Here is a 13,203-nt window from a genome sequence, read left to right on the forward strand (position 1 = left end):
ATTAGCTTATAATTAAATAAATGCTTGCTACTCCCAAGCGGTGGCGTCCAGGTATACGTGCAATATAAACATTCCGTAGTTGCTACACCGTTAACATCAGCCACACTATTGTCGAGACGATGACGATAACGATGATGCGTAATTGCAAAGAGCAGCAGCGGTGGCTGTGGCTGTTGTTGTCGTCGTTGCCGCAATTTATAAGGATTCTATTTAATTTCTAAACTATAGCGAGTAAACAATGCTAAAAAAAAGACTTAGAATTGGTACTTTTAGTACTTAGGCCTATATACTATATATATAATACTATAGTACTTACTTATACATTAATTAGTATTGAACTTTAGTAAATTAGTATAAATGCTATAATCACAAAGAGCAGTAGTGGCTGATTTAGCATTGATACTTTTAGTACTTTTGTTAGTATTTGTAATTTTATTTATTAATTAATATTGAACTTTTTACAGAATTTGGTACGAGTATTAGTGTTTTAATCTTCTAGCGTCTAGCTATGCTTACAAGTTGGATGTGGATATTGACCTTGAGAACGCTGTGTGGCCAAAGGGAGCTTACGGTCTAACAAAACCGGAATTCGGATGCCCGGAACCGGAAGAGGGGTTCACCTGGCGAGAGGGAATGCGCTTTCACGATACCGAGGACAGTTTCCCTGACAACCAGTGGAGCGACATCTTGCACTTTTACGGAAACTATGGGTATTTTATAGATACGGTCGTGGATACCAGCGGTGTGTGTGTGGGGGGGGGGTGATGACTTGTGAGAAGAAAGACGGCTATATAGCTAGAAAGTGTTTAATTTTAATTTTTAATTAATTAATTAATTAATTATTGCGTAGTCGTAATTACAACAAAATCTTATCATTATAAGCGTGCGTGCGTGCGCGTGCCTGTGTGCGTGCGTGCATGTGTGCGTACGCGTATGCATGCATGCGTGCGTACGTGTGCGTGCTCACTATCACCCACACATCACTATAAATATAAAACACCGCACACACATCCTTCCACAGTAAGAACAACATGGAGCAGCATTTCTGCATGAAGACGACGGACCAGACCAGCGACTACGCGTGGCCACAGGGCCAGTACTGCCTTTTCCGTGCCTCCAACCAGGCAATACTCTCTCTATATATCTCTCTATACTCTCTCTATATATATCTCTATACTCTCTCTATATATATCTCTATACTCTCTCTATATATCTCTCTATATATCTCTCTATACTCTCTATACACTGTGTATAAGAAACTCATAACTTTACGATGTTTCTGTCAACGGTCTGCAATACAAAGTTAACATTAAGACTGATGTTAAGACTAAATTCTGACTTATTTCTTCTGATTTTATTTTAATTCTGACAACGCGCCCCTGGAATCTGAACAGTGCTTAGTCTAAGTAACACACAACGCTCGTTTTGAGTAGAGAGAGAGTTCTGGATCGTAACTTGGAATAGAAGGCGAAATAAAGAATATATAGAAGGCATAATTAAACGTTCATCATTGCTTTTTCTAGTAGCTAGATACTCGATGATTTGCTAGTTCTATGAGTTCGATCCCCTACGGGAGTCGGGCATGAAATAAAGAAGAAGAATTTTTAACACGTTGATCTGTAAAAGCTTGAGTCTCGTTTATTTTTTTGCTTCATGCTTTTTAATTCGTTGTTCCCACACTGTTCCGTTTGTTCGTTCCGTTTCGTTTGTTCGTTCGGTTCGTTTGTTTCGTTCGTTCGTTCGATTTCGTTCGTTCGTTTTCGTTCGTTCGTTCGTTCCCGGTTCGTTTTCGTTACGTCTCGTTCGTTCGTTTCGTTCGTTTCGTTCGTTTGTTTGTTGTGTTCGTTTCGTTTCGGTCGTTCGTTTGTTTGTTTCATTCGTTTGTTCATTCGGTTTGTTCGCTTTTGTTCGCAAAGATGGGGGAACCTCTAGTGAGGATCCTCGGGCGACTAGTGAAGGACCACCGTCACTGCCGGGGAGGATGCCCGACCGTTGCTTGTGGGTTGGAACCCCGAGGCGAGAAAGTCTTACCAAATAGTAGAGGTTGAGATTACAGCGGGTAAAAAATACACGGAGCGACGATGCGATTCGCCTCTTCAAGCCTTCCGAATCTTCTCCCGCGCGGGACTCAAAATAACTCCCGTAAATTGTTCGACGATAGGAGCTATTTTTTCTACAGACTTCTGACAAAGAGCTCCATGAAAAAAAGTAATTCGCCAGCATTGCTAAAAGTAAAAACAATGCCAATCATATGTGGAGCGCCGTGCTTGTTTTTTTACGAAGGTCACGCGGATGGGGGACAGACAATCCCTGCACTTTGCTAAAATAAAATGCCACGTCTTGCGCTGCGCGCGTGCTGTGCATGTGTTGTGTACGTGTGCGTTGCGTGCGTGTGTGGGTGGTCGCGTTGCGTGGGGCGACCGTAGTGCGGCAGTGTTTGTTACGAAGGTTAACGTGTTTTTCGTGTCTTTTCATGTTTTCTTACGAAGGGTCAAGGTACCAGGCCGCGGCGAACCGAGCGACAGACTCTCTCACAAACAGATGCTGTGGTTAGACTTCCTGCTGTCGGTGGGAGTGGACGCTGAGGTGTGTCACGTGGAAGCCGTCAGTGCAAGAAGCTAGCTGCGACCAACGACCAGGACTGCGATGACCACCAATGCCGACCCACGGTATATACTAGATGGCTGCAGGAGCTAGTGCAACTGGACGACGCATCACCAATGCAAACCCACGGTGATAGCTAGAGACGGACTGCCAAGGAGCTTAAGTGCAACCTGACGACGAATCACCATGACATAACCCGCGGTAATAGCTAGACGGCTGCAAGGAGGCTAGCTGCAATGACGACGGATCACCAATGCAAAACCAACGGGTATAGCATAGACGGCTGCAAGGAGCTAGTGCAAAACTGACGACACCACCAATGCAACCCACGGCGTATAGCTAGAGGCTGCAAGGAGTAGTGCAACTGACGGACGAATCACCAATGCAAACCAACGGTTAGCTAGACGGCTGCAAGGAGCAGTGCAACGACGAACGCATTCACAAGCAAACCAACGGTTTATTAACTAGGAAGGCCTGCCAAGGAGCTAGTTGCAACTGGACGACCAACACCAATGGCAAACAACGTATAGCTAGACGGCTCAAGGATTGCTAAAGTTCTTTTTTGCAAGACTGGACGACGATCACCAATGCAAACCAACGGTATAAACTAGAAGGCTGCAAGGAGCTAGTGCAACTGACCGAGACCACCAATTGCAAACACGTATGCTAGGACGGCATGCCAAGGAGCTAGTGCAACTGACGACCAGCCACCAATGCAAACCCACGGTATAGCTAGACGGCTGCAAGGACGCATAAGTTGCAATGGACGACGAATCACCAATTGCAACACCAACGGTTATAGCTTTAGACGGCTGCCCAAAGGAGCTAGTGCAAACTGACGCGATCACCAATTGCAAACCACAACGGTCTATAGCTAGACGGCTGCAGGAGCTAGTGCAACTGACGATGACCACCAATGCAAACCAACGGTATAACTAGACGGCTGCAAGGAGCTAGTGCAACTGACGACCACACCAATGTCAAAAACCAACAGTATTAACTAGACGGCTGCCAAGGAGCTAGTGCAACTGACGACCACCACCAATGCAAACCCGCCTACTGAATAAGAACGATAATCATAACTGTGGTATCATCACCATCGTCTACTCTGACGTTCACATATTGTTATCCGGCAGAGCATTGTGGTGGTTTTGGCACCGCGCGGTGTGCGAATAAGAGGGACTACAGTTAAACACACTCAACCCTCCGCCCGCCTGTGCATCCGCCGTCTATTGATATCGGTGGTTATTCCCTGCCTTGCTCACTCATGAAACCGCTACAATAACGATATATATAATCAATAGCGTATTAAGATTGAGAACATTCTTAATACGCTATTGATATAATATATATATATATTTATATTATTTATATTAATATATTATAGTATAGGGGCCTACTATATTATTATATTATATATATATATGGTATATATGTTTACGTCTTTATATATATATATTATAATGTGGGAACTGACCCATAACATCGCTTACGCCCGTTTGAATACGTCAATAATATCGCTTGTCCCTGAGTTCATTTCGATGAACTACTGGCTAGCGAAAACTGATAAAAGAGCTCTATAAACTAGACTAATAATATATTATATATCATATATATATATATATATTATATAGAGAGGAAGAGAGAACGAGAGAGGGAGAGAGGAGGGAGAGAGGGAGGAGAGGACAGAGAGAGAGAGAGAGCAGAGAGAGGAGATGAGAGACGAGAGAGAGACGAGAGAGAGAGGAGAGGAGAGAGAGAGAGAGAGAAAATAGCACGTATCTAGAGAGATATGCAGAAGAATTTTTAACTGTGATTATAAATAAACGATATGACTTTTGTCCGGTGCGTCGGCTGTGTGCCTGTTCCCAACCCGCCACGTTGCTAAACGCGTTCCCGATAAAGGGGTATGAGTAAGCGTTATTTCCTATGTTTTGGGGGGGGGGAAGGGTCACGCAGCACGACAGCTTGTACGTATGTAATTTGTCGTACGTGCATGCCACGTATCTTGACGCGCGGCGTGCTGAGCGAGGCGACGTTCTGCCGGCGTGAGTTTTTGATTATACATTTTTTGACATTACCGTCCCAATGAAATGAGTAGGCGTTATTTTTTATTGGGGGGGGAGAAAAGCGTCTTGTGGTAATACGCACAACAACACACGCGCAGCGCGACGTCTAGATGTGTGTGTGATGTGTTGAATTCGTCATGTTTTGTCGATATGTTGGCCCGCATCGTGAGCCGAGCGACGTGCGTGCGTTGTCTGCGTGTGTGCGTGCGTGCGTTTTTTATATACATAGCGCCCTCACATAAAAATTTCTCCTACCGGCGGACAATTTCTTATATATATATACTATAATTGTCTATTATATATACATATTCTCTATTCGTTACATCTCTTCAATTCGATCGTTCAGGCCCCATAGCCCGCTCCCCCGGGCGTTTGCTTTATCTTAGTTTGTTTTGGATTCTCAACCGTTGACGTTCGAACCCCGTTCGTCTCAAAAAATGTCGCGCGCTTGGTGGAGTTTGGCACACAACTTTAACGCGCACCTGCTGACACTTTCACCAACGATACAACACATCGTACGATAGAGAGAGAGAGAGAGAGAGACGGACACACACAGGGACGAGCGAGATTGATAGATCACTTGTCAGATACACGACGTCAGTGACAATGACGACGACGATAACAGACGTCAGATTAAAGGTGAGATGACAAATAGGATGATGACAGGTACGAGGGCACGTGTGATTACAGGTAGACGCACAGGTATGCGGCGACAGGTATATAAAAGACTGCGGGATTACAGTCGTTCTCTACATTACTATTGTGTGTGTAGTACGATCGACTGCCATCATGAAGTGTCTCCTAGTCGCGCTATGTCTCGCAGGTAAGTCAAATGTTGTATTTTAGCTTAATTAATTATTAATTATATTTAGTAAGGTTTTTGTTGTAGCTGTATGTATAGTTGTAGTTTTGTAAGTTTTATGATTTTGGCAAAGGTTAAGCAGGGGATTGTAACCTTGCAGATATTTAGTATATAAGTATTATTTATTATTAATTATATTATATAATTAGCTTATAATTAAATAAATGCTTGCTACTCCCAAGCGGTGGAGTCCAGGTATACGTGCAATATAAACATTCCGTAGTTGCTACACCGTTAACATCAGCCACACTATTGTCGAGACGATGACGATAGCGATGATGCGTAATTGCAAAGAGCAGCAGCGGTGGCTGTGGCTGTTGTTGTCGTCGTTGCCGCAATTTATAAGGATTCTATTTAATTTCTAAACTATAGCGAGTAAACTATGCTAAAAAAAAGACTTAGAATTGGTACTTTTAGTAGCCTACTTAGGCCTATATACTATATATATATATATATATAATACTATAGTACTTACTTATACATTAATTATTAAGTTATTTATACACTTATTACTTATACAGTATTGAACTTTAGTAAATTAGTATAAATGCTATAATCACAAAGAGCAGTAGTGGCTGATTTAGCATTGATACTTTTAGTACTTTTGTTAGTATTTGTAATTTTATTTATTAATTAATATTGAACTCTTTACAGAATTTGGTACGAGTATATGTGTTTTAATCTTCTAGCGTCTAGCTATGCTTACAAGTTGGATCTGGATATTGACCTTGAGAACGCTGTGTGGCCAAAGGGAGCTTACGGTCTAACAAAACCGGAATTCGGATGCCCGGAACCGGAAGAGGGGTTCACCTGGCGAGAGGGAATGCGCTTTCACGATACCGAGGACAGTTTCCCTGACAACCAGTGGAGCGACATCTTGCACTTTTACGGAAACTATGGGTATTTTATAGATACGGTCGTGGATACCAGCGGTGTGTGTGGTGGGGGGGGGGGTGATGACTTGTGAGAAGAAAGACGGCTATATAGCTAGAAAGTGTTTAATTTTAATTTTTAATTAATTAATTAATTAATTATTGCGTAGTCGTAATTACAACAAAATCTTATCATTATAAGCGTGCGTGCGTGCGCGTGCCTGTGTGCGTGCGTGCATGTGTGCGTACGCGTATGCATGCATGCGTGCGTACGTGTGCGTGCTCACTATCACCCACACATCACTATAAATATAAAACACCGCACACACATCCTTCCACAGTAAGAACAACATGGAGCAGCATTTCTGCATGAAGACGACGGACCAGACCAGCGACTACGCGTGGCCACAGGGCCAGTACTGCCTTTTCCGTGCCTCCAACCAGGCATGCCCCGCCGGATTCAGAGATGGATGGATCAAGTTCGACGACGAAGACAGCTTTAACTCCAACCACGTAAGAGCTGCATTATTATTACCTATATTATATTCATATTTACCTATTATTATTACCTATATTATATTAATATTTATCTATTATTCATATTATTATTATTACCTATATTATTTTATTACTTTCTAGCTATTAATAGTATTGTTAGTTCGTGGTTATTTGTATATGAAAGACTGGCTCCCCGATTGTAGACTGGAGGCATCTCACGCACACCGCATTAGCAGCAGTTATAGCAGTTTTAGATTGTAACAGGAGTCTATCAAGAGCGTATTAAGAAGGTCCCCTTCTTAATACGCTCTTTAAAGCTACAACTACGACAATGTAACTACATAGCACTACAACAAAAACCTACATGAATCTACGACAATAACAGTAGTTATCCTATTGAGAAACGTACTAATTAAAGATGTGTTTATTATTATTATATTATATTGCATTACATTATATTATATTATGTCGTGTCATATGTCGTGTCGTGTCGTGTCGTGTCGTGTCGTGTCGTGTCGTGTCGTGTCGTGTCGTGTCGTGTCGGGTCGTGTCGTGTCGTGTCGTGTCGTGTCGTGTCGTGTCGTGTCGTGTCGTGTCATGTTATGTTATGTTATGTTATGTTATATCATATCATATCATTAGGAGTCTATGAATATCAATCAAGTGAATCCTAGTCATATCATAGCCAAGTCATATCAATCAATCAAGTCTACTGATAGACTCCACATAGCACTACAACAAAAACCTACAAGTTACATTGTCGTAGTTGTAGCTTTATGTAGGTTTTTGTTGTAGTGCTATGTAGTTACATTGTCGTAGTTGTAGCTTTATGTAGGTTTTTGTTGTAGTGCTATGTAGTTACATTGTCGTAGTTGTAGATTTATGTAGGTGTTTGTTGTAGTGCTATGTAGTTACATTGTCGTAGTTGTAGCTTTATGTAATTTATAGTTTTATGATTGTAGTTTCGTGAGTTTTATGACCATGGCAAAGGTAAGCGGGTGATTATATTATAACCTTGCTGATTTTAATCAAACTCCACGACAGATGGCGCTCTCGCTCTGGCTCAATTCACCACTTACCACAAGTAGATTTCCGTTAGAATTTCTAACCTAAAAACTTTGCAAACTTTAAAAATAGTGCCAGCCTTGCGGCACTGGTATCATGAGTTGTACGAAGGGGGACACTGCATGCAGTTTGGATTTTAATTTGCAGGTATCCGGAGAGGTGCCCCACGGTACGTACGATCACAATACTCTCATCTGGTACTGCTGCAAGACCCAGGGCTTCCACGACGTGCCCATGCAGCTGCCCCGCCACAAACCTTTCTACCTGTTCAAACACGGAGACCGCTGCCAGCAGGTATGTGTGCGCGATATATACATATACCTATATATATATATACATATACATATATATATATATATATATATGTGTGTGTGTTTGTGTGTGTGTTGAGAGAGAGGGGGAGTGAGAGGGGAGAGAGAGGGGCAGAGAGAGAGAGAGCGAGAGAGAGAGAGAGAGAGAGAGAGAGGGGGAGAGGGAGAGAGAAAAAGAGAGAGAGAGAGCGAGAGGGGAGAGAAGGCGAGAGGGCAGAGAGAGAGCGAGAGAGAGAGAGAGAGAGAGAGAGAGAAAGAGATATATATATAGAGAGAAAGAGAGAGAGAGAGAGAGAGAGAGAGAGAAAGAGAGATAGAGAGAGAGGGAGATAGCAAGTCAGGTTACCGTTTTAACCGACCGCGCATCGGCTGCCGCCGCGGCGACGTCCTTTCTGGTTCCGGTTCCCGCCCGACCTTTGACCTCTGACGTTTACAGGTGGCGGGTATGCATGAGAACGAGGAGTGGTTCCAATGGGACTCCGAAGACACGCCGCCTGGTAACGAATATGCTGGCAGCGTGCCAACTAGCGTCATCGGACAGAACGTCCGCATCTACTACTGCTACTACACGCCCAAGTTCAGGCGCCCCGACAGCCGGCAGTAGAGAGGGCAGCACCGTTCACCGACCTTTCCAGTGACGTCACAGGGAAGCAGTGATGGCGTGGATTGTTGACGATTGTTGTGTATAATGCGAAAACGTTCGATACGATTTGATTTGGTGTGATTACCGTGAAACTACGATCTATACATCAATAAAATTTAATATACGTCTATTTGAAAGCAGTCGGTGCTTTGGTGTTTATTTTGCGTCGTTTCCGATTGTAGCAATAAATCTGATATAGCATTGGTGTGTGTGTGTGTATGTGTGTGTGTGTGTGTGTGTGTGNCACACACACACACACACACACACACACACACACACACACACACACACACACACACACACACACACACACACACACACACACACACACACACACACACACACACACACAAAAAACACCCCCACAACAAAACAGACATGTAAAAAATATCGCAAACACAAACACGATGGGCGACACGGTTAAAATTAAATTTGTTTACAACAATTAAAATTTTATTAACAACGTATGAATGATATTTACAAATTATTACATGTTTCTCTGCACAACAATCACACTTGATAAATGTCTTAATTCTTCCTGATTATCCTTCTATGGTGTCATAATTGTCGTAGTTAATAGTCATCATCTTCAGCGTCTATATATAAAACCTCGTGTTTTATCGTCCAGTCATTACTCTACGGACACAGCTCAGCAATACATCAATGTCAAATATATATATTTACACACACAGCAAATATGAATATATATATATATATACATATATATATACGTGTATATACATATATATATATATATATATGTATATACGTAATATCGAGCCCACTATCATAATACTGTAATAATGTCATCTCATAACTAGACTGAACCTCTCATCTCAACTCATTTATATATATTCCCCATGAGTGCAGAGAAGGTGTAAATTTGAAATTTTACGTACTTTCGTGACGTCATTGCGGATGATGACGTACAACGCAGTTCCGGTGACGTAACGACTATCTATTGTCAATCACGTTTGCATTAGCATTAATCGGCTATTCGCGCGAAGTCCCGCGAGAACTCGCGAGAACGCAGAAACAAACACGCGATTGCTACACACCGTATAACAACCGTAATAAGTTTTTTAACGCGCGCGCATATCCACATCCGGGTACTCTCGGGATCTCGTCGCACATCCGGGGTGTTGTCACACAAATGGTGTCGCGCGGCGCCGCTAGATGACGCTGCACGTCAGCTTTTCGACCGTCTCGCGACACTCCTCACACTTGACGTCGCAGCACCACTGGAACTTGCAGTTGCATGACGTCAGCAGTTCGATTGTCCGCTTTCGCACCTTGAGGCCGCAGCTCTTACAGAGTACCTTGCAGGACTTGCGCTCGGAGCGGTGGGCTGAGTCGACCTTGCGGCGGGAGCAGAGGCGGCCGACGGTGCCGACCGAACCTGCTGTAAGGACGAGGAGAGATGCTGATGTTAGTTGATGCGGTAGAGTGCAGGTCGCTATATGTATGTGCGCGCGCACTTTCTCTCTCTCTCTCTCTCTCTCTCTCTTTGCTTCTCTCTCAGCTTCCTCTCAGCCTCCTCTCTCCTCTTATCTCTCCTCTCTCTCCTCTCTCTGCTCTCTCGTCGTCTCTCTCCTCTCCTCTCTCTCTCTCTGCCTCTCTTTCTTCTCTCTCTCTCCTCTTCGGTATCTCTCTCTCATTCTATCCTCCTCAGCCTCATCTAAGCACTCGTACACACGGCGATCGAGCTTATCGATTACCGACCTATCGACTATCGATCACCTGCTAGCATAAGTTGTTCTAAACTGTAGCGAGTGATCGATTATCGATCACGCGACCCACCTTCGTGATGTTCCGTCCGGCAATAAACGGCGATGCGCTCCAGATAGACGCAATCGCGACTTGCTTTTGAGTCGACGGTACTCCTCCCATGCGGCGCAGTATTGCCCAGCTTCAGTTTCTCCGCTTCTTGTAGTCGACGCCGTGGCGCTGCGTGGATTACGCTTCAGGTTGCACTGTCGGACTGGTACTGTAGCCAGGACGTCTGCGTGCTAACAGCTGCCGACGACAGGGCGTGGGAGATACCGATGCTCGTCGTCCGAGAGCATTTCTCGGTGACACTTGCAGACGCGCTCAGTGATTTGACAGGACCGACCGGCTGCGGTAGAGGAGTGTGTGTGTGAGTGTTTGTAAGTGTAAGTATTTGTAAAGTATTTAGTAAGTATTTGTAAGTCATATATCAGAGTATTATTATTTATTGATTTATTTATTTATTTATTTATTTATTTATTTATTTTATTTATTATTTATTTATTTATTATTTAATTATTATACGTATTCAGTAAGTATCTTAAGTATTGTAAGTATTTGTAAGCTGTTTGAACGGACCTGCCCTGCGGGGTAGAGGAGGTGTCATGTGTGAGTGTTTGTGTGATAGAAAGGGAGAGGAAAAAGAGAGGGAGAAAAATGGCTCTTCGTTCTCCTTTTATCGCTCTACTTCTCACTCTGCCCCCTATTTTTCTCACGAGCCTTACCGCTCATCGTTTGCCTGTATCCCTCTCCCACCTTCATACCCTCTATCCGTCTCCCTCTGTCCCTCTAGCCCCGTAGCGTATTCACGCCGGCTCATTCCCGTTCGTCTCTTCTGTGCATTCTTCTCGCTTCGTCCAGCCTTCGTTTCTTTGTCCCTCGTCCCGTTCTCCCTTCTACCCTCCTCCTACTCTTCTCGTCTTTTCTCTCCCTCCATCCATCGGCTCCCATCCCTTTCACCCCTCTATCCCTCCATTCACCCCCCCCTAGCCACCCCCAATGGAGTACTTACGGCTCGGCCTGCGTTCCGCTGTTGTGTAGAATCATGATGCTGTATGCTTCCAGCACCGTCTCCCTCAGATCGCCTCCCCTCCCTCCCATCCCTCTCCCCCTCTTCTTCCCCTCCCCCTCTTATTCCTCCACCGCCTCTATTCTCTCCCCCTAGCCACCCATGAGTACTTACGGCTCGCCTGCTTCGTCTGTTGTGTAGATTCATCGAGTGCGTGGCGTTCCAGCCCCCGTCTCTAGCGCGTCTACAAACTGCTTACTTGATTTGCTCTCGCGAACTGGACGTTGTCCGAGCAGCCCCGCCCCACGTCCAGGCCTGCAGCCACTGGCGTGAGAGAGAGAGAGCGTCGATGGCATGTGTCACGCAGCTAGTCGCCGTATATGTACATATATGTATATATATATATATATATATATATATATATATACACACTTCTTGCTACTCTAACACATTTAAGCGTCGCGGCTATGATTTTATTTAGTAACGCGCCTCGTGGTCGTTAAATATATATAGAGCCATATTCATTAGCATCGCCCGTGTGACTAATACAGCCAGTAAAACTAACAAGAAATAAAATAAACGGAAATCCGAACGATCTTGGCTCGCGGCGCCTTGCTTGCGGTGGGCGTGGCTCGTGTATGATTGACACGTGCATGGCAGCGACCGCCTCCCTCCTCCTCTACCTACCTTGCCCTTTCTTCCTATCGTCGCATCCGCATTTCTCGAACTCTCCCGCACTGCAGTTTCTCGTCAGCGTGTGCATGACCCCTGCAGAGCTGATGGCGTGTACGAAGGACGTCTCGCTGTTAGCTGCGGAGAGAGGAAGATGGGGGGGAAGGTGACGATATTGTACTGTAGCAAAGAGGTTCGAGCTAGTCTCTCTCTCTCTCTCTCTCTCTCTCTCTCTCTCTCTCTCTCTCTCTCTCTCTCTCTCTCTCTCTCTCTCTCTCTCTCTCTCTCTCTCTCTCTCTCTCTCTCTCTCTCTCTCTCTCTCTCTCTCTCTCTCTCTCTCTCTCTCTCTCTCTCTCTCTCTATCTCTCTCTCATTCTACCTCTCACTCAATACGCAGCTCTACACACTGCGATCGACGCTATCGATTACCGACTATCGTCTATCGATCACCTGCTAAGATAAGTTGTTCTAAATGTAGCGAGTGATCGATTATCGATCACCGACCCACCTTCGGTGATGTTCGTCCGGCAATAATCGGGCGATGGCTCCAGATAGACCAGATCGCGCTTGTTGAGCGACGGTAGCTCCTCCATGCGGCCAGTATTGCCCAGCTTCAGTTCTCCGTTCTTGTAGTCGACGCGCTGGGCTCGGTGGTATTTACGCTTCAGGTAGTTGCCCACCTGTCGGAACTCGGTGATCTGTAGCCAGCACGTCTGCGTGCTACAGCTGCCGGACACGCCGTGACATTTGCAGACGCGCTTCAGTGTTTGACGGACCGCCTGCGGGGTAGAGGAGGTGTGTGTGTGAGTGTTTGACGGACCGCCTGCGGGG

At 44.7% G+C, this 13,203-nt stretch overlaps 3 protein-coding genes across 3 annotated transcripts in view; 2 read left to right on the forward strand and 1 right to left on the reverse strand.

Annotated features, from left to right (window-relative positions):
• Nucleotides 1-2,705, forward strand: part of LOC106818190 (fanconi-associated nuclease 1-like) — an 8,443-nt gene extending 5,738 nt beyond the window's left edge. Inside the window, exons 5-6 of the mRNA XM_014822917.1 lie at nt 1,917-2,049; nt 2,512-2,705. Of these exons, the coding sequence (XP_014678403.1) occupies nt 1,917-2,038 (122 nt within the window). The 3' untranslated portion in view covers nt 2,039-2,049; nt 2,512-2,705. The remainder of the gene's footprint in view (nt 1-1,916; nt 2,050-2,511) is intronic.
• Nucleotides 2,706-3,300: 595 nt separating this feature from the next.
• Nucleotides 3,301-9,054, forward strand: LOC106818189. Its single transcript, XM_014822916.1, has 6 exons — nt 3,301-3,330; nt 5,364-5,496; nt 6,225-6,435; nt 6,749-6,920; nt 8,118-8,264; nt 8,718-9,054. The coding sequence occupies exons 2-6, from the start codon at nt 5,463-5,465 to the stop codon at nt 8,883-8,885; spliced, it is 732 nt and encodes a 243-aa protein (XP_014678402.1). The 5' UTR covers nt 3,301-3,330; nt 5,364-5,462; the 3' UTR covers nt 8,886-9,054.
• Nucleotides 9,055-9,344: 290 nt separating this feature from the next.
• On the reverse strand, nt 9,345-13,151 carry LOC106818188 (protein Wnt-8b-like; the record flags this gene model as incomplete). The annotated part of the gene is given in 2 exon segments (XM_014822915.1): nt 9,345-10,326; nt 12,881-13,151. Coding segments are annotated over 2 exon segments (501 nt in total), but the record flags the coding sequence as incomplete, so codon positions are not given.
• Between the last annotated feature and the right edge of the window lie 52 nt (nt 13,152-13,203).

Source organism: Priapulus caudatus, unplaced genomic scaffold, assembly GCF_000485595.1.
Source record: "Priapulus caudatus unplaced genomic scaffold, Priapulus_caudatus-5.0.1 Scaffold2082, whole genome shotgun sequence".
NCBI lineage: Eukaryota > Metazoa > Priapulida > Priapulimorpha > Priapulimorphida > Priapulidae > Priapulus > Priapulus caudatus.

Coding starts and splice junctions, on each gene's coding strand:
- LOC106818189 (XM_014822916.1), top strand. CDS start 5,463: ATGAAGTGTCTCCTAGTCGCGCTATGTCTCGCAG. Junction 5,497..6,224: donor AGTCGCGCTATGTCTCGCAG/GTAAGTCAAATG, acceptor TTAATCTTCTAG/CGTCTAGCTATGCTTACAAG. Junction 6,436..6,748: donor CACTTTTACGGAAACTATGG/GTATTTTATAGA, acceptor ATCCTTCCACAG/TAAGAACAACATGGAGCAGC.